At 57.1% G+C, this 25373-nt stretch overlaps 2 protein-coding genes across 4 annotated transcripts in view; one reads left to right on the top strand and one right to left on the bottom strand.

The window, feature by feature from the left end:
* LOC122394480 (stAR-related lipid transfer protein 13-like) overlaps positions 1-19865 on the top strand; it is a 66794-nt gene extending 46929 nt beyond the window's left edge. For all 3 annotated transcript variants that reach the window (XM_043391369.1, XM_043391368.1, XM_043391370.1), the window contains 10 exons: positions 6444-6586; positions 11101-11707; positions 11986-12301; positions 12786-12932; positions 14094-14307; positions 14896-15100; positions 15701-16002; positions 16252-16768; positions 17602-17716; positions 18580-19865. In XM_043391369.1, coding sequence (XP_043247304.1) covers positions 6444-6586; positions 11101-11707; positions 11986-12301; positions 12786-12932; positions 14094-14307; positions 14896-15100; positions 15701-16002; positions 16252-16768; positions 17602-17716; positions 18580-18694 — 2681 coding nt within the window. In that variant the 3' untranslated portion in view covers positions 18695-19865. The remainder of the gene's footprint in view (positions 1-6443; positions 6587-11100; positions 11708-11985; positions 12302-12785; positions 12933-14093; positions 14308-14895; positions 15101-15700; positions 16003-16251; positions 16769-17601; positions 17717-18579) is intronic.
* A 2066-nt stretch (positions 19866-21931) lies between these two features.
* Positions 21932-25373, bottom strand: part of LOC122394485 (tiggy-winkle hedgehog protein-like) — a 32529-nt gene continuing 29087 nt past the window's right edge. Inside the window, exons 6-7 of the mRNA XM_043391377.1 lie at positions 24147-24314; positions 21932-23789 (exon numbers count right to left, since the gene is read on the bottom strand). Of these exons, the coding sequence (XP_043247312.1) occupies positions 23644-23789; positions 24147-24314 (314 nt within the window). The 3' untranslated portion in view covers positions 21932-23643. The remainder of the gene's footprint in view (positions 23790-24146; positions 24315-25373) is intronic.

Here is a 25373-nt window from a genome sequence, read left to right on the forward strand (position 1 = left end):
AACTATACCGCCGCGGTGGGTCGTCCTGTGACAGACGTCGGCCCGCCGCCACGGGTCGCTGCTCCGGGGTGTGCGTGTACTCGTGCATCCTGTCCGACCCCCGTCGGTCTGTCTTTGTAGAGGGCTCGTTTCCGCGGCTGGCTGAACTTTTTCAGAAGTTCTGAGTGACTAATGAGATAGGAGCTACAGGATGGCACATGTGAGACACACGAGAGTGGATGCATAAAGAACAGTGCGTCACTATCACGTTGCTCGCGCTACAATCACAGCGTGTAGGGGAAGTGATCATATATGCCCCACTTCCTGTGAGCTATGAGCTGTTCCTGGTTCGGGGGAGGGGCGACGGTCGGTCGTCCGCCGGTATTAGCTCGGGGTGTAGCCCGCTGCGGTCTACCCCTCTCCCAGTGAACGGGTGTCAGAGCCAAGGTCAACAGGTGACCTCGCGGACAGTATCCGAGCCATCGGAGGGCGTAACACACGCCGAGGAACGAGGCGCCGGACGGGCGAGAGCTCGGATGTCCCGCGCCGGTGACAGCCGCGGTCGGGGGACTGAGCCGAATCTGACTAGATCTAGCCGTGCCGAGATTCGAACCCAGGCCAGACGAAAGAATACGATACTTGTGTGTCAGACGGGAGATACACCGTAAGCGCCGGTGTTTGTTTGGGTGTGTGCTCTGGACTCGAGTTACGCCGGACGTGGATTATGTGCCCTAATTTCGACCAGCGACTTTTGACCGTCGTGCGCTCATGAGCTATATCAAGCCACGCTCGTTTGCTTTGTCCCATGATAGGTCAGCGGTAATCGGCCTTGACATTTGGGTGGTATAGCCGTGGCCCTATCTTATGCCAATGTTTGCCGATGGCGTTCACTGATCGGCTCGACCTTACAGGCGTGATGGCAGCACGCCGAGGGCTCGTGTTCGACCGTAATGATCAAACATCAGTTGTGTGCATTGTGTGTGCACTGTGCACGGCGCGCGGACACATGGTGCGCACGTGAGACAAGCGTGGCGCGTGGAACGTGCTCACCTGGACATTGCACTGGACATTGCACCGTTGTTTATGACTGTAGGGCGTTAAAATGAGTGTACGGTGTAAAGGAATCTTCAACCGACCTACATACGACTTCTTTCGTTCATTAGTAACCGCTCAATTACTGGGTTTGTCTGAAGGTGAGCAACTATTTTCCCGATAAGCATACGCATGTCAATGCTGAAAACTCTCCTTTTTCACTCTCGGCAATAAAATGGGATCAGCTCGCTTTCCTCCTCCCATTCGCGGAAGGGGAAACCCGCTGCAGCATTGCTGCTGAAAACTTAGCAGACAAGCCCGTATGGCCCGCCCTCAGCTTCACTCCCAATTATTCTGTCGCCCACGAGACTGCTTTCTTCTGTACCGCCGACGAATCGTTTCCGTTTGCATCAGCTACAGCCGAGTCCGACACTCCCCCACGCCTCCCCCGTCCCTGTGTCCTGTTGCATATGGCAAATGTTTACAAGGCGGACTATCACTCGCTACATTGTCAAACAAACGGGACAGCGATTCGCGTTGCATCACCTTCGAAGGTGGCGGACCGTAGCGGGTTGGTTAAACGGTTCGGTCTGTACTGGGTATCGCGATGAGCAGTAAATTCCTACAAATCCATCGTCGAATCTCATGACATTTGCTGTTACGGTATTCTTTTCAACAGCTTTACAATTTATGCTAGGCTATTTTATCAATGCAAGTACTTGACATTTGTTAGCACGGTTGCTATTGAGGTCAATTCACAAACTCCTCTCGACAGTTGCTCTCAGCACGACCAACTGTCGGACGTAAACTCCGCACTCACGTGCGATGTTGACCGTTGCACCGGACGAACGTCACCTATTGACACTCGTACTGACGTGCAGCGGTCGGCGCCTATCAGAATCTAGTGCACCGCGGTGGGCGTCCCGGGAGCTCGCGAATTCGAACCGCTCTGCCGCCGCCGGGTCGACCGTTACGGCCGCGCGCATAGCCGGCGGCGGTACAAACTAGGGTGCCTTCGGCGCGGGCTGATTCAGCGCCCGGGGCGTGCCAGCACGTCCCGCGCGCGTGGCTTCGCCGGCCAGCGCGGCGTGCAGGGCGGGGCACGCCGCCGCACCGTTACCAAGGAAACTCGACCCGGTAAGTCGCGGCGCCGTGCGCGACACCGGCCGTCGGCAGGCGCGGACCGACGGGGAGCTGTTTTCAGGCCCGTTTTAGCGGCCGTTTCGGGACCATTTCAGAGGTCCTTCCGGCCCGTTTGGAGCGCCGTAACGCTGTACTGTTCGTGCTCCTTGGCGCACTGAAGCTGCAGCTTGGAGGGGAGGGCGGAGCGCACGCAGGGCTGAGCGCCTCAGCGCGTGGCGGAGACGCGGGAAGGCTCCAGCTGCCCTCGGGGTCCCGGTCCCGGTCAATTCGCCCCCGGTGACTGTGCTGGCACTGTGACGGCAGCTGTTTATCTCCGCTCCATCATCGCCGCGGTGCCGAGCAAGCCGCCCTGGATTAACGTGTTTACTTTGGGTCAGCTGCCAACCACAAGACTCCCCCGCCGGCTGAGCGTAGAACATGACAGTTTCCCGCCAGCCTGTCTGAAAACGGCGGCCGGTGCGGCTCTCCCGGACAGTGTGCGTCGCCGTGGGGGGCGAGCGACGGGTCACCTGGCTCATGTCACAGGTCCCGATCCTGCTGACACGACGTTGGTGGTTGCGGATCGAGAGCGGCCCCCCGCGCCGACCTTCGAGTCTATCGTTTGAGCCGCCGGGGACCGAAGTCCGGCCGGCTGCGGCGGCGGCTCGCGCTCGGGCGCCCGCTCGGCCCGGCCCGCTCGGCAGTGGAGACGCGGCCGGCGCGGCGGGCGGACGCGAGACGTGGTGCTCTGGGCGGCGGACAGTGACACCGTCAGACGCGGCGCGCAGTGGCTGTGGAGACAGGCGCGGCCGTGCGGCGGAGACGCGAGGTGTGTGGGTCGGACGACACCATGGGCCTGTGGTGCGGCCCCACCCGCTGGTCCCCGGCCAATGGGGACGTGGAGCTCTGCCTGCCCGGACTCGGTGTGCCCGTGCGCAGACTGGACGCACCGCCCTCTCTTCTGGCGGCTCTTGGTGAGGTGGTGGGCCTTCTCTATCTGGGCATGGCTTGGCACTCTTTGTGGTGATTTGATGCACTTTCTGTTTGTTGTGTTCACTGCTACGACTGCGGCACATTTTGACTTTAATCGCCTTGAATGGATGCTGGTATTTGTGTTTTTTTTTGCGTTATCCACTTGCATCTCTAAAGTTTCCTCTTTTTACTGGTGTCAGTTTCTTCTCTTGTTCGTTTTTTAGTTTGTTCTCTTATTTCTTCTCTTCTCTTGCTTCCTAACTGAACCTGCTCACGTTTTGCGACTCGGTGACGGAATTTGTTACCGGAAATTTAATCTCCAGACCTTTTGTGTTTCTGGCTGATATGGGCACTCATCTCGCCGTTCGCACCTCTGCTCGAAAACTCGTAACGTGCCTGGGGTCCGCCTCGGTCCCTCCCCGCCATTACGGGGGCGATGCTCCTGAGATGGTCGCCGCCCCGCTGCGCCGTGTCACCACCGGCACCGTCCCCTCTGTGATCGATGGTGGCCGGTGGACATTCCAGCTGCTTACGGCCGGCGCTGCCTCCTTAGATCGGCCAGCAGATCGGCCCAGTTCTGACGCCGCCCGCCGGTCCGTGCGCGGCGCCTCTGTGTGAGAGCACCGAGCAGCTGCTGCCTCCTGTCAGCTGTCAGAGCGCTCCCGGCCGCAGAATCTGCCAGATGACGTGCACCTTCAGCACACAGACGCACGCGCACACAGAGCGGCGCGGCTCCCGCGGACCTCATTCGCACGCTCCCGACCCCCGGCGCGACGCCCCAAGGCCATGACTCGTGTTCAGTGGCGGCGTTTAATTCCCATTTGCGTAACTGCTGTCTGATGGACCAACCGTGTCTGCCGACTCTTGTTCTTCAGGACTGCCGTCGCGTTCAATGTAGTCGTTACGGCGACAGACCAGTTGCGCGCAGCCATTGTAATTTGCATGTCGGCCTGTTCAATTTGGCGTGACCTTGCGGTGTCGACTGAGGCGTTAGCTGGGTCGGCTCGCTGTCTCTGCTGCTGGGTCAGTGAGATGGTAAGCTGCCCTCCCCGCGCTCTGTGGACCCGGTCTGAGCAAGGTGCTAGCTGATGACCGGTCGTCAGTAATCTCATCACCCAGCGCCGTGTGTGCATAGTACGTGTCAACCTACGCTGTGCAGAATCCTCCTGCTGAATCGGCCCGTGCACTTTCTCAGGGCCGGCCGGCCTCGGTCGGTACAAACTGTGACGTGGGAACAGACCGTGTCCGCGCCGCGTGGGGGACGCGCCGCACACCGCGGGCGCCCGCGGCGGGGCAGATGGTGCCGTCGCTGAACGCGGACACATGCGGACACAGCTCGGACACGTGGTCTCGGACCGGTCACGGCCGGACGCGGCCCGGACTCCCGGTCACGGTGCTCTCAGCGGTCACGGTTGGACGCCTCTCCACAGTCACGGATTGGACTCGCGCATCACGAACTGACCGCGCGTGCTCGTGTTCGGCCTCGGCCGCCCGACTTCGCGCTGAAAGCCACTCATTCACTAGTCGCCCTCCTTCGTGACTCTGAGTTGTGACAGTAGCAAAATTGGCGGACTGGAAGAAACCGGGCTACTTCAAACCCCAGCGCGCCGCCGCCGCCACCCACGTGGTGCGCGCTGGTACGGCCTCGACCGGACACCCCGCCGCACCCTGCCTATATCTCTGTGACGTCACACTCGCACTCTCACACCTATGTCAATACTTGTGACGTCAGAGGGAACCGGGAGCGCCGCGCAGTGTTTGATTTGCGGGCGGCTCCAGCCGAGCTAATTCGTCCTAACGAGTCGTGGAACAGGGCCGGTCGGTACTTCAAAGGCGCGCCGATGAGCCCTCGGAGCAGGCGGTCTCCTTTCGGAGAGCACAGATGAGCACGGTGTTTATCTGACCGTATATGTTTATCGCGGTCCTGGACGAAGTAGAACGGACAGAGAAGAGCCGCTGTCTCTTCGTCGAACTGTGCACAGCTGGGTGCTCTAACTGAGGCCGGTCCAGTTTTGCGCTGGATGCTGGTGCCACTCCGGCTGGATAGACCCCGCGGACGGACGTCTGGACGGTTAGGCCTGCTGCTGTCGTCACGGGAATATTATGTAAACAGGACGCTGACGCGGTGTCCAGTTACACCTCCAGCTGGGTGCTGGCGAAACAGCCGCGTCGGAAGTGACGGCTCCTCGCTGAGGGTTCGACAGAACTTTCCGTGATTGATGGCCTGTCTGTGCGGGGTCGGTAACCGGAATACCACCTCCTAATGGGTTTCATGTGGTCCTATGTTTGCCCTCGTTGTGTGCCGGCCACAGTTTGGGGTCAGTGAGAGGGGACACGGTAATATAATCCGCCTCCGATGTTCTGCCCGGCTATTGGCTATTTCAAACGGTGGCCTTCGCTTTTGTATATCTTAGAGCTACTGAATTTGGAGCGGACGTTGAACTCCAGCCGTTACGGAAAGTTTATTTTATATGAGGCATTTGCTTGTCGATTTCGGTCACTCGGGACCTCCGAAAAACGTTTAATATCGGGTCAGTTTTGTTTACGTGGATATACAGTACCTACACGATGTAAGCATTCCTTGCGGTTTTATGTGCTTATATTATAGACCAGCCCTGTGGCGTAAGAGTTAAAAGGCATCACGAATTCAGTCCTCTCCATTTGTCCCACTTCCCCGCTGCCCTCCGTCACCCTTTCTCGGGCGCCGGTGGCGGTGACAGGTCCGGTGGGCGGCTATGCGGGCGGACCGTCACGCCCCCTTTGTCCGCCCGTCTCCAAGCCCGTCATTAGCCCTGACTCATAGCTGGCCGGCGGCGGCGGCAGTGGCGGCTCAGCGCCCGGCCGGACGCCTTATTTGGTCCCCGGCGCCGCTGCAGAGGTCACCAAAGGTCGGGTCACCGGCGCATGACGAGCTGAAGAGCTGACGCAAGGAGGGGAGGGTAATAAAGAGACAGGATAGACTGAAGCAGAGCCAAGAGATACTGCAGGATTGTCGTCGATGATATCTATAGAGGCACGCTAGTTCGACGCGATGTGGCTAGTGCGACACGACGTTCCTCCCCGGGCTCCGGCGAGTTTCCCCTCCTACTCCGACCGGAACCCGCCGCTCGCCACGGCGGCGGCGCGGCTCTGTTTGCCGCGCACAGTACCTCCTCTGTGTGACCAGGATGATGTGAGGAATCCAGCCCGGCGCCGCCCGACTATGTAGGACGGTCACACGCACGTACGCACGAGCGGACGGTGTGTGCCCGTGGTTCCCGTTCCCGTGTATGTGTACGCATGTGTATGAGCTGTGGACACGGCGGGCGGGGCTGACCGACGCGCGCCGTTCGTTTCAGAGTGCCGCTGCCCGATAGACCTGCGCTCGGTGCAGAGCGACCACCCCTCGCTGGATCTGGACAGTCGGCATGCGCTCTTCAAGAGGATCAACACAGTGAACAGGGCCACCAATATGAAGCTGGAGGGAGTCGTCCGACGCGTGGTGAGTGGGATGTTTGCTTAGTTTTATTCACTACTCAGGTGTGGATGACTGGAATAACTTGTGGTCAGGGTGACGTGTGGAGGTGACAGCCGACCCGAGGTCAACCGTGAACTCTCGTGAGATTTCACGCAGGCGGGTGGAATTAATTTCATTAGAGCTCACGCGTGGGTGAGATATGTCGCCAGGATAAACTGATTGCCACCGCCGTCGTCACGATAGGTCACTGAGGTCACTGCAGGTCAGAGGAGGCTGTGACAGGTCATGACCGGTCACATAGTCGCCACAGTTCATCACCAACCTTTGGTGGGTGTGTCTGACGTTGACAGCTGATGGCACATCCCTCCTTCCACTCCGTTTTGTTTATCCCTCGCACCGTTCTCCCTTCGTTCATTACGGTTCGCCTCCCTCTGATGCAAGGGTAACGGGCTGGTCCCGTGATGCTCGCTGAGCGTCGCTGATCGTCTCTAACTGTCGAGCCGACCGTCTGTAACTGTCGGTCCGACTGACACCTACGGTCGTTGACAGTTGAAAGACGAATGGTGTGTCGGTACGGCTGGACGGCACAGCACTCCCTCACAGCTCTGTTTGCGCCGTCTCCGACGCACGGTGATGAGATGTTTACTCGGGCGGAGGGCGGCCGGTGGACCCTGCCCTGCGGCCCGCCAGATCCGCCGTGATTGACAGGGGCCCAACAGTCGTAAATCTTCCTGGAAAGAGAGCGATGCCCGATGGACAGAGCCAGCCGGTCAGTCGACGGGCTTCGGCGAAGGTATTGATTCTGGCGGACAGTCGTGGATCGTTTTAGCTTTTGGGCTGACGAGTAACCCGGTCGGCCTTTGTTGCTACTGATGCGTTTGATTCTGTTGAGTCTGCGTTTCTGATCTGTGAAATCATTCGGCATGTTTGCGAATTCAGCAGTGCCGACTGCATGCTTTCACTGCTGGTCAGATGGGGTCAGTGATCGACGCAGCGGTGGCTGATATCAGCTCAGCGGCGACTGATGGTCAGATCTGCCGCGGATCAGCAACTGTCCGACTCTGACGGTGACTGGACGTCGTGGGGTGGCCCCGTGGACTCTCTGACGCCCGCCGCCGCTCGGTCACGGCGCCCGTCTCGGACGGCTGCCTGGAATATCAGCCCCTCTGCCGAGAATCACCACCCGATCTGGGTGTGATTCAGCCTCCCGATGCGCCTCAGACTCGATACAACTCGACTTCGACCTATCCCACCCGATCAGGCGGGCTCGAATGACCACAAGGTCGTCAACCGAGCCACGGAGGAAGCTGTGAGGCCCCTCCCTGAAACCTCTGCCTCAGCGCTCTCTGGGAGGGTCCGGAGCCCCCAGCGCCCGTCCAGACCCTGCGTTTGAGGCCTGCGGGGCGCCAAACGGATCTCCCTACGCGTCTGACTGCAAAGAAATTGAAGCTGATTGGCTTCCCCGCTGCGAGGACTAGGCGGAGAACGTTTCAGCAGTTTCCTTTCTGTGCAGCTAATCTCCAACTGATCAGCTTGCGAAAATCGCAAGTGGAGATCGCGATCCGACGCGTGTGCGTGTGTGCGTGCGCGCCGAGCGCTCGCTGCGCTTTGAAACGCGCCGCCGCGCCGCCCTCGTAGCTCAGCTCGGCTATGAGCGGTCACGGCAGGGCGGCAACTCGCCTTCAGAGGAACCAGTCGGGCGGGGAGGGACGGGGAGGGGCGGGGCACTGTGAGACCGGCGGTCGGTCATAGTATCCATAGTAGGTGTTACCGGATGGGCACGGGCGGGTCAGCCGGGACCGGGGCTGAGTCAGCCCGAGGATGAGACTCCGCGGGCTCCGGCGGCGGCTGTGATGGCCGAGCGGATCCGCTCACCGCCCGGCCTGGGCGGTCTCTGGCGGCTAATTCACAGAGAGTTTGAAGCTGTTGCTGGGCCGCCGGCGGTACGGACATCTCGGTGGTAAGTGACATTTACGACAAGCTTCTGTCCGAGTCGAATCCCGGAATGTCAGATATGTCAGCAGTAAAAAAAAAAAAACGGAGACGGAAGAAGCTGCAGAGACGGACGGACGACTGAGATGAACCGGTCGGCAGAGACAGCTGCGGACGGACGGAGTGACCGCTCGGAGTATCGGAGGATCGGTATGATGTCATCGGAGGCTATTTGAATATCGAAGGGGAGGAGCCTGCATTACCGGTGCGTTACAACATGTGGCGCTGCCCATCGCAGCGATCAGCGAGCCCTGAGTCACTGGTGCTGGGCGCCGGATGAGCTCAGCTCCAAACTCCACCTGTGCTGTGATGTAGCGTGCCGATCGGCAACTGATGGTTTCCGAGCGGCTCCACGTCGATCGTGTTTGTGGCTCAGCTGGACAACTGGAGGTAAAGTGGCGGCTGAGTCATATCAGCACCCGAGCTCCGCATATGGAGCGGTGTGTCATCGGATTTCAGGCCCGCGCTGGAATACCAGGAACGCGCCGAGGACGGGCTGTTACCGTCACCGGACCGGTGCCGGCGCAACTGCCGCCTCCGCCTCTCGCTCTGCACTGCAGGTCTCCGGTTGACCAATTGATTGCCAATGAGCATTCACTGCTCGTTCGTTCTGCAACACTTCACTGTCAGTGATAACCACTTCTGACAATGGGGCCGCTTGCAAAAATTAACTCATTAGGCGCGAGCAGTCATTGGTCGTTACGCTTTCAGACTGGCGAAAACCGTGTCCAGATGTGATCGCTAACTGGATCTGAGGAGAAACTGCCTGTCCTACACTCGTAGATCCGCCTTTATCCGTGTTGGGCGCGAGCAGAGCGGTGTTCGTTTTGTCGCGCGCTGTGGGTGGGCGCCGGGAGCTCGCTCGTTCCCAGGGCGATCCGTCTCAATGCCAGACCGCGCTATATTAGTCCCTGAATGGCTCTCCAATCGAGCGAGTCGCCTCGGTGCCGTACAGTGGACAGCGAGCAGCGACCCTCGCCGAGTGCCGTCCTCCGCTGCTGGAGGGTCCTGGAGTGGCCCCGACACAGCTAATCGGCTCAAGTGCAGAGCGGAGGAGGGGAGGGAGGGTCGCGTGCCGCCTGTCCTGTCCTCAGCGGCTGTTTTCCTGAATGGTCGCCAGGTGCGGCTGTACCCACACCGAGTGTTACCGGTGTCACGGTATTGTCACCTGGCCGACACGGGACCGGCCGGACCTCAATGGGCGGACGACACTGCCTCGTCAGCGTCTTATTCAGCGGGGACGGATCCCGTGTCCCCTCACATCCTGAGCCGCCGACAGCGACGGACACAGCGGGGGACGGAAGGTGGTCGCGTGTCCGCGCACTCTCATGGTCTGACTATAAAGCGAAGCTGCTCCATTTACATGTGACTGCGGCGGCCGGAAGCCGCAGTCCGGCCGATGGGATGCCGCCACGGCCGGGAGCTGCAGCCGGCCTGTGCCACACAGTGCAGCACCATAGCGGCCATTGTTCGGCCGCCACTGTGGAGACTGCCGCGGGGCCCGGAACCACGCGCCACGGCACGCCGCTCCGCCCCAGTAATTCGAGGCAGAGCGGCGCCGCTGCACGGTGACCTCGTGCTCTACCCGCTCGCGTTAGCGCTAGCGGCTGTCTCGTGCAGGGCCGGTCACACGCCAGGTATAGTGGCCTGTTTTGTTCGATATCCCGAGCGGCACCGCGCGGCAAGGCTGTCCGACCGATTTGCGCCAGTGAAAATTGCCTGGCGTGACTGGCTGTTCCCAGGTCTTGCCGACTTCTTGCGCCGTCTGGCACGATTGTTCCGTGATAAGCGGGCTGAAAGACGCTGACGGCTGTTTTATAACATTATCTCAATTGTGAAGCTAATTGCCAGATAAGTCTGGCGTTGCGCCGCTGCGTGGGTATAATTACGGAGAAAATGCGTGCGTTATACGGCCGGTTATGAGTCAAAATACTTCAGCCAAGTGGACAGGCTCTCAGGAATTGTGATTCATTAGCTTTCATCAACGCTTTTTCTGGATTTATGATGAAAGCTGTCTTCTGGACATAAACCCGTCGCTAGGTCTTTTTTTCTCGGCGCGGAGACCGACTTTGATGCGTCATAGTGGTGCAGGGCTGCGGCTGAGCGACGGCTTTCGCCAGGCCAGTACCCGGCAGCTGTTCGTTATCGCCTGTCTCACTGCAGTGGAAAAGTAACCGTTCACTGTCTGTCTAGTGTCCATGGCTTCACCTGTTAATCCCTTTGTGTTAGTTTTCCATTCAGGAACCTCAGAGTGACTTTTGTCAGGGGTCACCCACCGCTTTCAGTTTTCACCGTCTCACTCCGGCTTATTCTTTTGTTCCTTTCACTCTTGATGCTCATTTTCCTTGAGTTATGTAGCTCTGATTAACCAGATTAATTAATTGAAACCGAATCTCATTGTCACATTAATTCACGGCTATCCTTGAATTCATCCCTCATATGTGATATGTCTCGATCTCATCAGTTAATCTATTCACTTTCCTCGCTTCCCAGCCTCACTCAGGCTGAGGCACATGACCTAACCGGCCACCCTCTGTCCGTTTCAGGGTGAGGAGAGTGACGACGATGAGTCGCGCGCCATCAGTGAGAATTGGTCGTACCTGCGCCACTCGCAGCGCTGGCGGCGTCACCAGGCAGTGCCGCCGGCGCCGGCCGCCGCCAGTCCGCCCAGCGCCAGCTCCAACAGCACACTCAACTCGGACTCTAGCGTCGGCGGCACGGTGCCGGAGCGGCGCAGCGGCCGGGAGCGGCTCCAGGACGGCATCCTGCGCCGCATGGAGAGCCTCCGCGCGCGCAGGAAACGCGCTCAGAAGGCGCCGCGCGACGACTCGTCGTCGTATTTCTCTGCGTCGGACGCGAGCGGATCGCCGCGGACGGCGCGGCCGGCCCGGGACGACAGCGGCGCCCTCTCGGACGGCGAGCACTCGCCGCCGCTGTTCCGAGCGCTCGCCACGCCCGGGAAACCGGCCAAAGACGCCAACAGTAACGTGTGCGACGGCTCGGACACCGTGGACTTTCTGCAGACGAGCTCGCCCAAGCTGAGTCGACACAGAGGTGGAAGTCTGAGGGTCGGATCGTCACACGGAGCTGGATGGAGGTCCAGCAGTCTGAATATGGGCAAAGAGAGCCAGGGCTACCGCAGGAAGCTGCAGAGTAAGTTTGGGTGGTTTTCTCGTTTGGTCAGGTGTTGAGATAATTGAGAAGCTTCGTGAAATGATTTTTCTCGGTAGAGTCATTAATCACGGTATTGCTCACCCGTGCCAGTCGGTCAGTCTGCGGTTGATGACAATACACGTCGCCCCTAATCTCAACCATCACTATGACTGGTCACCAAACCGGTCCTATGTCAACACTGCCACCGCCTCTGACGTGTCGCCCCTATCTCCATGATGCCATGTCACGCCCGCTGACGTGTCGTTATTCCCCGGCAGGTAAACTGAAGCGCAAGGAGTCAATGGAGCGGCCCCTGCCTCCGCAGTGTCCCCCGCCTCAGACGCCCGACCGGCACCGGGTCAGCACCTACGACAACACGCCGATCGTCGTCTACAATCGGGTCTATGTCGATGACGACGCTCCGGGTACGCCTCCCAGCCCGGGCGTGCGCGACGCCCGCGCCAACTCCAGTCCGCAGATCCAGGCGGTGGAGCCGCGCGGCCGATCGGGCAGCTGTGATACCAGTGTGAGCCACAGCTCCGAGGGATCGCTGCCATCCACCGCCGGCTCGGACCAGGAACAGAAGCCGCGCAGGTGAGCCGACCGCAGCGACATCTGTACAGTGGTGGACGGCGGTGTGAAGGGGCGCTTTCTTTACGTGTTTGTAGATGTAGCTGGAGCTAGCCGCTGCTGCTCCAGTCACCGTACATACGTTTCCATAGGCGGCGGAACGGGGAGGGCACCGGGGCACCGTGCCCCCCTTTGATTTTGGCATTGTAACATTAGCCCTATGGACGTTGCATGGAAAGAATGGGTCCAAAAGTCGGCAGTGCCCCCTCCCCCCTTATTGAAGGTGTTCCGCCGCTACTGTACGTTTCTGCTGGATATTGTGTTGTTTCGTAAAATTTCGTTTCAAAGGTGCACAACAGACCCGCAAGTCGTATTTCGATGGGCTCCTGCCTAACTTTTCGGAAGCTCGATTGGTGTATTCCGTGTTCAACTGTTCAACATATTCAGTCTCCTAACAACTCTGACGTTCAGCGACGGTTTCTGACCCGCCTTTCTCTCCCTTCCCCAGCACAAACGTGGTGCGCTGGCACAGTTTTCACCGGAGCGGCAGCGGCGTGCTGACCACGCGGCCGGCGCCGGCCCCCATCTGTCCCACTCACATCTCCCGGCTGTCCTCCGGGCAGATCGCCCTGCTGAAGAAACACGCCCTCCTCAGGTGAGCCTCCGACCGCCGGCGGCGCGACAGGCAGCGAGCGAGTTCTGTTTGGGGAACTGGAACGTAGGTATTATTAGACGCCAGGCGGAGATGATTTGTTCGGTGGATATCTTGAGTAGTTTTCCCTCTGGTGTCTTAGGTGGGCGGTACGGGGAACGGTAAACCCCAGTGGGTTTAGCTTCTGAGAACGTTCTTCAAGATGGTTTGATAATGGATGCATTTTGTCGGATGATCCAACCTCAATGCCTTATTTACATTTTAGCTTAAACGATGTGTGGTATTCTTAGCTGAGTTCATGCTCACATGGGATATAATCCAGCAACGTTGCAGTGATCATTTCCTTTCATTTGCACTATGCTACTATCATTCTGGTCATATTGCGGTGAATTACATTAGCAAGCCGTGCTGAAGTCAGATGGCTCTCCACGCTCTCTGGAGCTTTGTCCCGTTCCTGTCGTTTTTACCACCGACACGCCTCCATTACTCCAAGGCTGTCTGTTCTTGCTGACACTCGCGGTGGCTCACATATGTCACCTTTCCTCTCTCCTCTCCCCTGACACGCCCGTCCCAGCTCACTGTCACTACAGCTCTCTCCCAGGAGATCCCGCTCTCGAATATCCAAATCTGTCCCGTCCTCCGACACCAAGCCGTCAGTTTTCGTTAGCTCCTCCGCCAGCTGCGGGCGCCGTGTTTCATTAGTGATTCGCCGTGCCGAGCGCCGGCTGCGGTACATCCGTCGCCGGCGTCCCCAGAGAAACCGTGTGGGCCCCCGTCACGTGGCTTAGCCAGAAATCACCGGCGAGATTGCACGGCGGGGGCGGCCGCGGCGGTGCGGGCGCTGCGGGCTCGCCGTGTGCGGCGGACGGAGATCAAACCGCGACTAAAGCATGAGTGATGGTCGCAGCCGCGGGTTCTTGGTATTCATTGTCGCAGCCGTGCCGGCCGTGAGGAAAATAGTGGGAGTCGGAGAAACTTGGATAGAGACGTTTGAACGGTGTGAGGTGAAAACGTTAAAATGTTAGTAAGGAGAGGAAATTTTCTCGCAAAGCTAGTGTATTTCTGATCATGTAAGCTCACGTCATCCCCAAGCCATCACTGGCTCACGTCATCTTTACATCACCGCCATACTCATCACTAACATCACATCCTCGTCAATTTCAGGATTACGGCGACCATGGAGCGTCACTGTCCGTCCAAGTCCTCCAACTGGAACTGGGACATCCCCAAGTTCATGCGCAAGTTCCGCGTGCCCGACTACCGGGACCGGCGGGTGTTTGGTGTTCCTCTGACGGTGACGGCTCGCCGTAGTGGCCACCCTCTGCCACCGACCATCGTCGCCGCCATGGACTACCTGCGGAAGAACGCCCTCGATCAGGTGAGTTTCAATTTCGGGTTCGCCTTTAGACCGGGTGTATTTATGAGTTTCGTTTGGACCAGTTGGGGGGGGGGGGGGGGGCGGGTTCGTTTGGCCCAGGTGTGTTCTCCTTGAGACCTGTAGGATGGGTTTCGTTTGGACCAGATGAATGGGCTCCCTTTAGATCCTCTAGATCGAGTGTATGGGTTTCAATTGGCCCAGGTGCGTTCCGGCCCCGGTATGAGCGATGCCGCCCCGGGGCAGTCGAGCCCACCGGCGCGGCGGCAGCGAGTTGAGGCGGCAGAGATGATGGAGGGCATTGGCGGTCGATTGAGCTGTGGGAGAGAGGACGGGAGCGAGGTAGAGCGATGAGGAATGTGCCACTGCATTGATTCGACGTCCCACGGTGCAGAGCTTCCTGGGAATACCTGAGAACAAACTGTGCTGAAATGTTGCGCTTTAATGTTAATTACTTTCAGTCTTGAGTAGCATATTCCACCCTGCGCTAGTCAGTTGATAAGTAGGTACGTACCCCCCCCCCCCCAGTCCCCGCCCAATAACTGCCGGCCGTGTCGGAGGTCGTTACAACCCCTCCCCCTCCTCTCCTAGGTGGGCCTGTTTCGCAAGTCTGGCGTGCGCTCGCGGATCCAGAAGGTCCGTGAGATGTGCGAGGCTGCCGACGGCGACGAACCGCTGCCGTTTGACGATCACCAGGCGTACGACGTGGCCGACATGATCAAACAGTACTTCAGGGAGCTGCCAGAGGTGCTGCTCACGCACAAGATCTCCGAGATCCTGATCGCCATCTATCAGTGTAAGTGTATGTGGCTGGAAAACGTTCGGTGTTATTTTATGAGATAGGGCGTTAGTATTGATGAGCGGACCAAGAACTCACGCAATGGGGATGGTAGGGGATGTTGAAGGGTTATGAAAACACAATGGTGGCAATGGGCGTATTGCCTATGTTATAAATGAGCTTATCGCCAATCTACCTAATGGATATTTGAGCGGCACCGGCAGCGGCCTGTCTGTGTTGACACGCGATGTTTCGGTGCCGCCCGCCGGAGCGATCGAATAGGGAGTTTCATTTCATTTGTGTTAGGCCAGTGCTGCTGTGAAATGGCTGGTGGGGTTTTATAGGTCGTTGTTGTGTTTGTCTGTCTGAACAAATGTCCCTCCCCGGGACTTCTAGCCTTTATCCTTTTATGTTACTTAACCATTGACCCATACATGACCTGTCCAGTGTCCACCCTATGATCGATATAACCTCCCTTCTGATACGCCTCCGGCCAGTGTCTTTTTTATCCTCTCCCTTCCGTGGTCTGTCTTGCCTCCCTTACCATAACTCGTTAATTTCTAATTAACCCTCCCTCTGCTCCACAGCTTCTAACCCGCCCCTCCCTCCGCTTTACAGACGTTCCGTCCGGGCTGCGGCTGGAGGCCACCAAGTGCGCCCTGCTGCTGATGCCGGACGAGTCGCGGCTGGCCCTCCAGACCCTGCTGGCCTTCCTCTCGGACGTGGCCGCCGCATCCTACGTCAACCAGATGACGGCGCACAACCTGGCCGTCTGCCTGGCGCCCTCCGTGTTCTCCGTCACCTCACAGCGCTCCGCGTCCGCCTCGCCGCGCCGCACGCGCCGCGCAGGGGTGCCCGACCAGCGCGAGCTCAACGAGAACCGTGCCGCGCACGAGTGTCTGGCCGCGCTCATCCGACAGGTGGGTCGAATACCTCTGGTCTGCGTTTGTTGAATAAGGATGGAAATGATAGGATATTCTCAACGGCAATTTTAACGTGAACAGTGCCGCTGGATTATTCATATTTCACGTATTTATTGTCTTGTTTGCGTGCTGGAGTAGGCATTTGAATTGTCACTCTCAGTGGTAAAGGGCCAGCCGTTGTGCGTTGGCCGGCCGTTCCCCGTTCCACCGCCAATTTATTGACGTCTCTATCTATTCGCCCGGCAGTCGGAGGCGCTGTTCTGCCTGCCCGAGGACCTGCTGTCCGGCTGCCGGTTCTCCTACCTGGACGTGTCGCAGCCGGTGGCGCTGCCCGCGCTGGGCACCGAGGAGCAGCCGGGCAGCTGGCGCGCCTACACAGACGCCTGCTGCGCCGCCCTGCTGCGGGAGGCGCGCGACCGGCCCCGCGGCTGGGTGACGGTCACAGCCGACGACCCGGGCCTCGACCTGGCCTACCGTAAGGTGGGCGACGGCCACCAGCTGCGGCTGTGGCGCGCCGGGGTCGAGCTGGAGGCGCCGCCGGCCGAGGTGCTGCACCGCCTGCTGCGCCAGAGGCACGCTTACGACCTGCGGCTGGTCAAGTGGCGCGTGGTGGAGCGGCTGGCGGCGGACGCCGAGGTGTTCCAGTACGCCGTGTCAGCCGTCGAGCCGCTGCCTGTCACAGAGTACTGCGTGCTGCGCGCCTGGCGCTCGGACCTGCCGCGGGGCGCCTGCGCTGTCGTCGAGACGTCTGTGGAGCACCCAGGTGAGTCCATCGACGTAGAACAGAGTGGGTCGGGTGGTTATATAGAGAGTAAGGCCTGGTGACTGGTGTGACACTGAATTTCCGAGAAATATCCATGTTTTACGGGCCTGGTGAGTGAATATACGGGACCGCCCCGTGGTAACTCCCCTGAGCCGTGTCGGCCGCCGGCTCGGTGTCACCCGTCGTGCCGAGTTCATTATTCAACGGGTTTGAAATGTCTGCCGCCGTCGCTGAGCCGATGCTGAGCCTTCAGCCGAGCCGCCGCCAGAAATGCGCCCGCCGCACGCTAGTTTTCCGCAACTTTTCAGCCGAGCCTGTGAAGCTAGGCATAAAACAGGGTTCGTCAATTTGTTAGCGATAAAATTGCCATCACCTCATCGACGCCAGACATGATTTTCCACTTTCGCTGTGTTAGGCCTTGTGAATGTGTCGTGATTGGACGGTTTCGATAGACAACATAGGTAGACTGGCGTAGCCTTATTGAGCTTGTAGTTAATATAATCGATCTCCATCTACCTGTGATTGACATATTAGAGCGCTGCACGCAGCCCCCATTACGATCTCTGATGGCACAATGTGCTGCCAATGGCGCACTGTTGAGTTGTTAAAGCCTTTGATAAGTCCATCACATCGCACGATTTACCGTGCTCGACTACAGTTCGATCGCAAGAGTTTGGTGATGGCGATGTGTCCCAGTTCAGCTCTTGTTCAGGGTCAGGGCTCTGGTTAGCACCCATTTACCAGCCAGTTGGGTGTTCCACTTTCTGCCGGTGTTAATTCAAGCCCTCCCCCGTGGTGAGCCCTCCCTCTGACCACAGTGTCTCCCTCCGCAGATTCTCCGGTCCAGCCCGGCGGCCGGCGCGGTGTGGTGCTCGCCTCCCGGTACCTGATTGAGCCGTGCGGCGCTGGAAAGTCGCGTGTCACCCACTTCTCCCGCGCCGACCACAGGTTAGTGTCAGAGGTCAGCCGTCAGGTGACCTTTCTGGTGACCTGTGACCTCCAGTGAGCGAGACAGTGGTCTGTGGTAACCGAGCGAGCGGGAGGGAAGATGACCGGATGAAATAAGACGCCTCTTGTGGGCTTCTAAGAGCTTTACAAGGGTTTTCAAGAGATCTGAGAAAATCGGGAGGAGAGAGAGAGAGAGAGAGAGAGAGAGAGAGAGAGAGAGAGAGAGAGAGCCGAAGCTGTGTCGGCGACGCTTCCGGGAGCTATTGGGCTCAGTTGGCTCTCTTATGGTGATATGATGATAAATCCGCGGTCCGCTGGGACGCGTGGGAGCCGAATGGCCGCCGACCGGTGCGGACCTGATGTAGTGTCGTCTATCACAGGATATATAGTCGGCGCTGAGCCGTCCGAAATGTCCTCTCACCGTGGAATGGCCCTCGTCTGGGCCGGCGTGGGCAGGATTCGTGTTAGAGGCGGACCGATGGGCGGTCGTCCGGTGATCGATCCCACACTAGCAGCTGTGGCAGGTGGCGGGTCGCCCCACCCCGCACTCTGCTTTGTAACGGGAATACATAAATATGATTTCGGACACTGGTAGGAAGGTTGTGCTTATGTAAGCATATCTTCCTTTCCAGTGATGCATTCAAATGGAATATTCCTGTAATGTGTGGAACCGCAAATGATTTGCATAGCTAAGGAGTTCGGAAAAGATCGCTATTTTAGAGTCATTTTGAATTCAGTGAGGCATCATACCAAGTTTATCGCATTTATACATCCTCTGCCGCTAGGCTACTGATGCTACATCGTCCATATCTAACCGAGACTAAGTGAATCCGTCACTAACTGACGTCTTTCTTCTTTCACAGGGGCTGCTCCCCAGAGTGGTACAACAAGGTGTATGGCCACCTGTGTGGCCTGCAGCTGACCAGCCTGCGAGAGTCGTTCAGACACGTCGCAGAGGGACCCGAGAGCCAGGTGTAAGAAGTCAGAATACCACAGAGGGACCCCAGAGACGAGGGTGAACGAGTCAGAAAACCGCCGAGGAACCCGGGAGCCAGGTGTAAGGAGTCGGTGACTCCTCCGCTGGAACGGGAGTCGATCCAAGAGTCACTACCTGCCAACCATGGACTGGGACGAGTCCGTCTCCAGTACCAGGTCCACCAGACAAATGCATACAAGTGGAGAGAGAAAGAGGCATGGGAGCGGGCAGTGCCCTGTCGAGTCGTGGGGCGTGTGCCACTGCGTGGAGACGGTCCAACGCTGACGGACTGCGATTCTGATCCGCTGGGGCCGTTTTCTGCCTCCGTGGCAGCTGAACGGTCGAGCCCTGCATTGCAATTTACACAGACCAGCCGTCAGGGCCGTGTCAGTGTCGCAGCGACTGTCGACTGAACTGACTGTGTCACATGGCGTGTCACGGACTGCACTTTCATTGACAGTCGAACACGTGTCACTGACACATCAGAGGCGTTAGAGTGGAGGCCGTGCGCTACCCTTATCGCTACTACTGTGTCTGCTTCTTTCCGTAAGGTTCGAGTCCCGTGCCTGGAGGAGTGAGCCTGGGCTGGGCGGATTCTGCACTGGCGGACACTGCCTGGAGTGGTGCCCAAAGTGGTGTCCGAACTGGTGCCGCCATGGTGCTCCTAGTGGTGCCCACGGTGGTGCGGTTGGTGCCGGGGCTGGTGCGGTGGGCTGTGTGTGTCCGGTATCCGGACGAGGGCTCGGGTCCGGACCCGGGTCCGTCTAGCCGCGGCTGTTTGGTCCATTGGCTCTCCCTGGAGCCGAGCGGCCCGGGGCCGGGGCCGTTTCAGTGTGTATCAGCCGCCGGGAGATCGATTCGTGCTATTGTATGCTATTCTGGCGTCCGTATTGTACTGTGTTGTGTTGCGTGTGGTGTCCAGGTTGGGGCCCGAACGGCTCGTCAGCGAGGGCTGGCCACGGCACCGATACACATTCCATATGGCCTCTGCCGGTCACAAGATCTTATCGCGCTAGAGTATTAACTAGTCCAATGTGCATTGTTGCTGTTCGCTGGAAGGTGCCGAGTGTGTATAATGTGATGTGTCATGTTTATGTATCATACAGAACTGTGACTTGGCACTGGCTACTGTGGTACTATGGTAGGGGCTACCCAATACATATGATGTTCATGTCCGTTCTGTTTGGAGATGTGGGGGAGGGGGGGGGGGCAGGTGAGCTTTTCAGCAGGTAGCAGAGTCCTGTGCATCGAACTTGTTGGGATAGCACGGGATGTGTCCTACTCCAATCTGTTCACATGCTTCCGTACACACAAAAGGCTTTGATATGTTTATGCAAATTTTAATGGATTTGTGATGAAGTTATCGCCATAGGACAGAGTGGGTTGGTCATAGGACTACTTAGAGGCCGAGTTAGACGCATTGCTTCTTCTTGTATCGGGGACTAAGAAAACAAAGTGCAGCCGGACGCCAGCCTATTCAGCACGGCTCACATCAAACCAGCCGTGTCCTAAAAGGCCTACCGAACCGGATCTGACCGAACCCGACCAATCGATCTTTTCTGACATTGGCGGGTCTATTGAACTGGACCTTTGCACTTTTGCACGACCGTACCGAACACACGCCGTCTAAACAGTCTAAACAGAGCCTCTTCAGCCAGACCGCTGTAAGCTACGATCTATTATAGTAGTCACGCTAAAGCGGGTCCTTACTAGGCCTGACTTCGCCTGACTTAGGCGAGGCATATTCATCCGCGTTCTGAGAGCGTCATAGCCTCTCGAGCTAAGTTCTCTACTAAGCTAAGGCGGTTGCACTCGCTATCTAGCTTAGTTACCTTTCGGCTCAGTATATAGGTCTAATTCGTTACGCTTCTTGCGTATGCTAAGCCTCTGGATAATTCCAGCATTGTTCTTCCAATCTTCGGCTAAGCTCCAACTATCGACAAAGGAATCGTCCGGTTCGAATAATATATATTTGCGTCATAAGCTGACTGACTTAACAATGCGACGTAATGATCCGATGGATCAGATGAAAAGTAGTAAGAAGATGGACGACGCAACACTTATTAGTCAAATAATAAGTTATAAAGCTGAACCTAATGAAGTGTCGTTCTTATCACCAATCGTACCTTATCCTGAAATTCGTTTTTTTTTTTGCTTACTGGCTTCTGATAACTTCCCACAATGATTGTGCGTCAGTCCTCTGCTTTCAGTAGCAACAGCGAGAGCAGCAACAGAAGCGTGGGTAGACAGGGTTGACTCGACCATAAACTCAGCGGCTGTACAGCGACCGGCCGACCTCCGTGACCCGGGAACGCTGCGGCATTTTCGCACCGACCGCGCCGCGAAACGCCCGTCGAGAGGGACGCCAGTGGCCAGAAGTTTGCGCCGTATCGGCCGCCGTCGCGCCACTTTGCCTGGCGGCGTTCCCATGCGCCCCGCGCCAAGTGTGCAACTTTGCCACTCGACCTCCCGGATACGAGCCCCGCGGTGAGATGCGGACAAAGGTTGGAGATGAAATGCGATGGCCGAGACGATAAAATGCTTTTAGGGTTATCGTGAAAGCTTGGTGACCAGATTTGATGACGTGGGACGGCGGTGAACATAAAATGGTGGACGGTGCCCGTGCCTGGCGAAGAAATGCGAACATTAGTTCCCAGACAAAGATGGTGCCTCCGGAATCAGAACATTGCGGGGCTAGCAAAGGTTAGGTAAAGACACATGATTGGTACTCGGAGTGGAGCTCAGGTGGAAACCGGCTCGATAGCAACCCGCTGGCAGGGCCCGATTTGGTATGCTTCTAACAGATCCTCTTCCAACAGATCCGCTTCTAACAGATCCTTGTTCGGGAGCCCGTCCTGCAGAGCTTGGGCGGACCGGAACTCGAAGCGGCTTTGCCAGTTAGGGACTGGCTGGCAGACATGAGTTTTGATAGGCGTTAGCCCTCAAAACTCAAAAAAGTTTTCGGGCAGGTCTCCCCAACTTTCTGCCCTGAGAAACTTCGCAAGATCCCAGCAGTTCTTTTCGCAGTCCACTTCAGTCCTCGCCGAAACCAGGCGTTGCCTCTGCCAAATGAACGTTTATTTTCAAAGCACCCACAACATTGACGTTCAGAGGTGTACCCCGTGCCTGGCGTCAGTGCGTTTGACCGCCCGCATTCTGGGAATCCGAAAGTGATGTTAGAGCAGACAGTCACGTCCAGCTGTTACGCACTGCTTCCTGACGATACCTATCTCGTCTCATGTTTCGGGATGTTGTTGGGCTAAGGGCATTTTATCTATTTTCAACAGAGCTCCGGCACAAACCCTCGTCACGGAGACGGTTTGCTAACGTCCTGTCACGTCCCGACACGTCCTGCCACGTTCAGACACGTCACGAAACGTCGGCGTCAAAGCGACTCGCCCTGGGCCGCGCCAGCCACTCGCGGCCCACGCTGACAGACAGACAGACAAACAGACGCGCTCTCAGTGCAAAACGGGCACGGCCTCACACGACATGATATGTCTGCTGAGACGGGGAGAGCACTCCGCCTGTCGCACGTGATATGTTGGGGATATGTTTCGTTCATCGACTCACAAGGATAAGACGGTACAGTGACAATCTTCCCTCTGTATAGAAAGCATTACAAGACTATACACAGTAGCATTGAATGATGTTTTCGGAGGTGGAATGAACAAGAGTTCACTTTCAGCGATCTAAAACTACCTACGGGAGGAAGATCGTTACTGTACCGCCTGCACAATCACGAACGCTTTAACAGCATATAGCACAATACACAGAGAGACATAGCAAGGACAGCGCACTGTCCGGGGACAGCCCAGTGATATGTGTGATTATCCCGCAGCATGACAAGCTCATCCAGCAGCCTTGAAAGCTGCTCGCGACATCATATGTCCACACTACCTTCAGAAAACGTTCGTAGTAGGGAACCGTTGAGCGCATTTCGCTTCGCAAGCATTCTTGATCTACAGTTTACGGTGCGTCGTCTCCTTTTCCGTAGGTTATACCCTTTTAGTTTGCTGAAGTTTGATCCGTCCCATAAAATACAAGCATTGAATGTTGTTACTCCCGGCATCAAGAGGCAAGCAAACAGAACGAACATACATAAAATACGAAGATAAAAGCGCACAACTGATGGACACAGGTTGTAACAAGGGCTTTACTAATAAAAAACATCCTAGAAAAAAACTATCACTGCTGAGAGATCATTGGCGAGGAATTCCTCTTCCGATTGCACAAGGCGTGGGTCGCCATTAATCCAATTTGCGACGCTGATGAGCCAACGAGCTGATCGGGGCAGTCGGAACTCGTTGCGGACCATCCAAACGTCATTGCCTCCTTCGGGTGATCAGTGACCGGAATTGGGAGTGGGACTGTCTCCTGATACAGGGGGGGGGGGAGCCCGGGGGGATTGTCTCACCCCACCCGGAAACCGTATTAGAGAAGAGGGATAGACACACTCCACATCGCAGGGGCTCTGAATGTTGCCCGGGAAAGGTCTGAGAAGGGTAATCAGTAACTTTTTTCTGGCATTTCTCAAGGGAAGGTGGTAAAGTGATGCTACGCTTTTACTGTGCGCTTTCACAAGCACCAATAGAGCCGCCCGCCAAGGAAATAACGGTGCTGTGCTTGTCGGTCTGTAAGTCGATTCACCGTTGGACATACTCTTTGGTAACATGCTTTGGACATGCTCTTTGGTAACATGCTTTGGACATGCTCTTTGGTTTGCTGCAAAGAGCACGGCGTTCCGCTTGTTTCCGATAAGTAGTTATCAGTACAACTAAGATCAATACATGAGTGCCCACCACGCAGCAGCGCGATCACTTTGGTGGCGTCAGTGTTACCGCTACAGAAAGAACACAACATCAACAGAGCGGCCTGCGGTCGGCGGGACAGTATGACGTCACAGTGACGTCACCGGGCGGCGGCGGCGGCGGCGGCGGGTCCGGCCCGTCTAGGGCGAGCTCGCGTGGGCGGGGGCGGGGGCGGGGGCGGCGAGTAGCGGCAGTTTGACGACCGAGTCGTCCTCGGCGGCACGATGACCAGACTCTGACTCGGGGAACAACCACCGGCCGAAACTCTTCAGGGTCTCCACCACAGCTGCGAGAGGGGGAGGGAGTCAGATACAGCGCTGACTGGCCGGCGAATGTGGGGTCGGGGTGTCAGTAGGCAAGGTGACACATTGCATAGGTAAAGACGCTCAACGTAACATCTGAAAGACAACTCGCACGGAGGTTGAGATAAATGCACAGAAGCTCTCTGAAAAAATAGAAACCTTTTCTAAGTTCATAACTTCGAAAGGCTTATACAACACCTCTCCATGCGACTTTCAGCATTAAGCACGATCACCAATCACCAACCTAAACAACCCAACCGCTACATCTCTCCATTTCTCTACTCCCTTCCCTTCCTCTCATTTCCTCCCTTCCCCTCTTCTCCTTCCACCCTCTTACTCACGTCGTGGCCCGTCGTCGTCACGAGTGGCGTGGCTCTCGAACAGTTCGGGCATCCAGCGCAGCGGAGCCGTGAACGCGTGGGCCCAGTCGTGGTCGAACGAGGCGTAACACGAGGCCAGCACGCCGTCCACCACGATAGTACCCTCGGCTGTTAGCGACACGTACGCTCCTGGGACAGCGAGGGAGAGGCGGAGGTAAGAAAGACGTCAGGCGCCATGGGGCGAAACGGGGATAGCGGCATTTATCTGCGTACACTTAGCCCGAGATCTGTAGAGCTTTCGGCGAGTTGTTTCAAAGTGTAACATCGCAATGAGTATGTATACGGTGGAATTGATACAAAAGTTCTTTACAACAGCGATAGGCTTGCCCGTTCACCGTGCCATGCAGCGAAACACTCGTCCCGCGGCCGTTCGCGCATGAGACAGTATTGCGGTACAGCATACCACTGCAGGCGTTCACCACTAGTGCCATCTAGTGAGCGGAGTAGGAGTACACGGAGGCGGCGTGAGTCCCGCGGCTGCTCTGAGCTGGAAGCGATGCCACCATACGACTAGGGTAATAAACCCAATTGTTGGTTAGACTTAAGAGCACGGTCAAACAGTCCATGAGTCTGGCTGTGTTATTTCTGGGTCGCTATTACGAGGCGGCTAACGAAGGATGAACAATATCTGAACAATCAGGTATAAAATGATTATACCTACCTCTGTAGTGATAACATAATTCGATAATTCTGGCATCTCCAAACCCCCGAAGATGAGCTTGTCTTTAGCTTCCTAAAATCATTTTTCACATATTGAACGACACTTACATACGCTCAGCAGCGCAGGAACTAGTGATGTCAATTACGGAAAATCGGAATACCGATACCAAACCAAATACCAACCAAAACCACGGGGAAATACCGAAACCAAACCAACTTGGGAAAATGAGGGAAATACCAACTTTTTACCGATTTCTTAGCCTCGTATACATAAGTGAGGGTTTATGATACCAACAAAATACCAAATACATTACGATTGAAATACCAAATACCAAGTTGGTATCGGTTTGGTGCCGGTATACCAAAAAGTTGGTATCCGATTGACATCTCTAGCAGGGACCGATCGCACGCAATCTCAGCGATCTACGATCGGCGATCGGGCGCTCTCGCCGAACCGCGATGGTCGAACCGCTGCCCTGTCCTGTGGGGAGCCTCTTCGTCGAACTGAGACGCCTGAAGGGGCGATGG

This window comes from Amphibalanus amphitrite, unplaced genomic scaffold (genome assembly GCF_019059575.1).
Source record: "Amphibalanus amphitrite isolate SeventyFive unplaced genomic scaffold, NRLGWU_Aamphi_draft 000594F_arrow, whole genome shotgun sequence".
In the NCBI taxonomy this organism is placed as follows: Eukaryota; Metazoa; Arthropoda; class Thecostraca; order Balanomorpha; family Balanidae; genus Amphibalanus; species Amphibalanus amphitrite.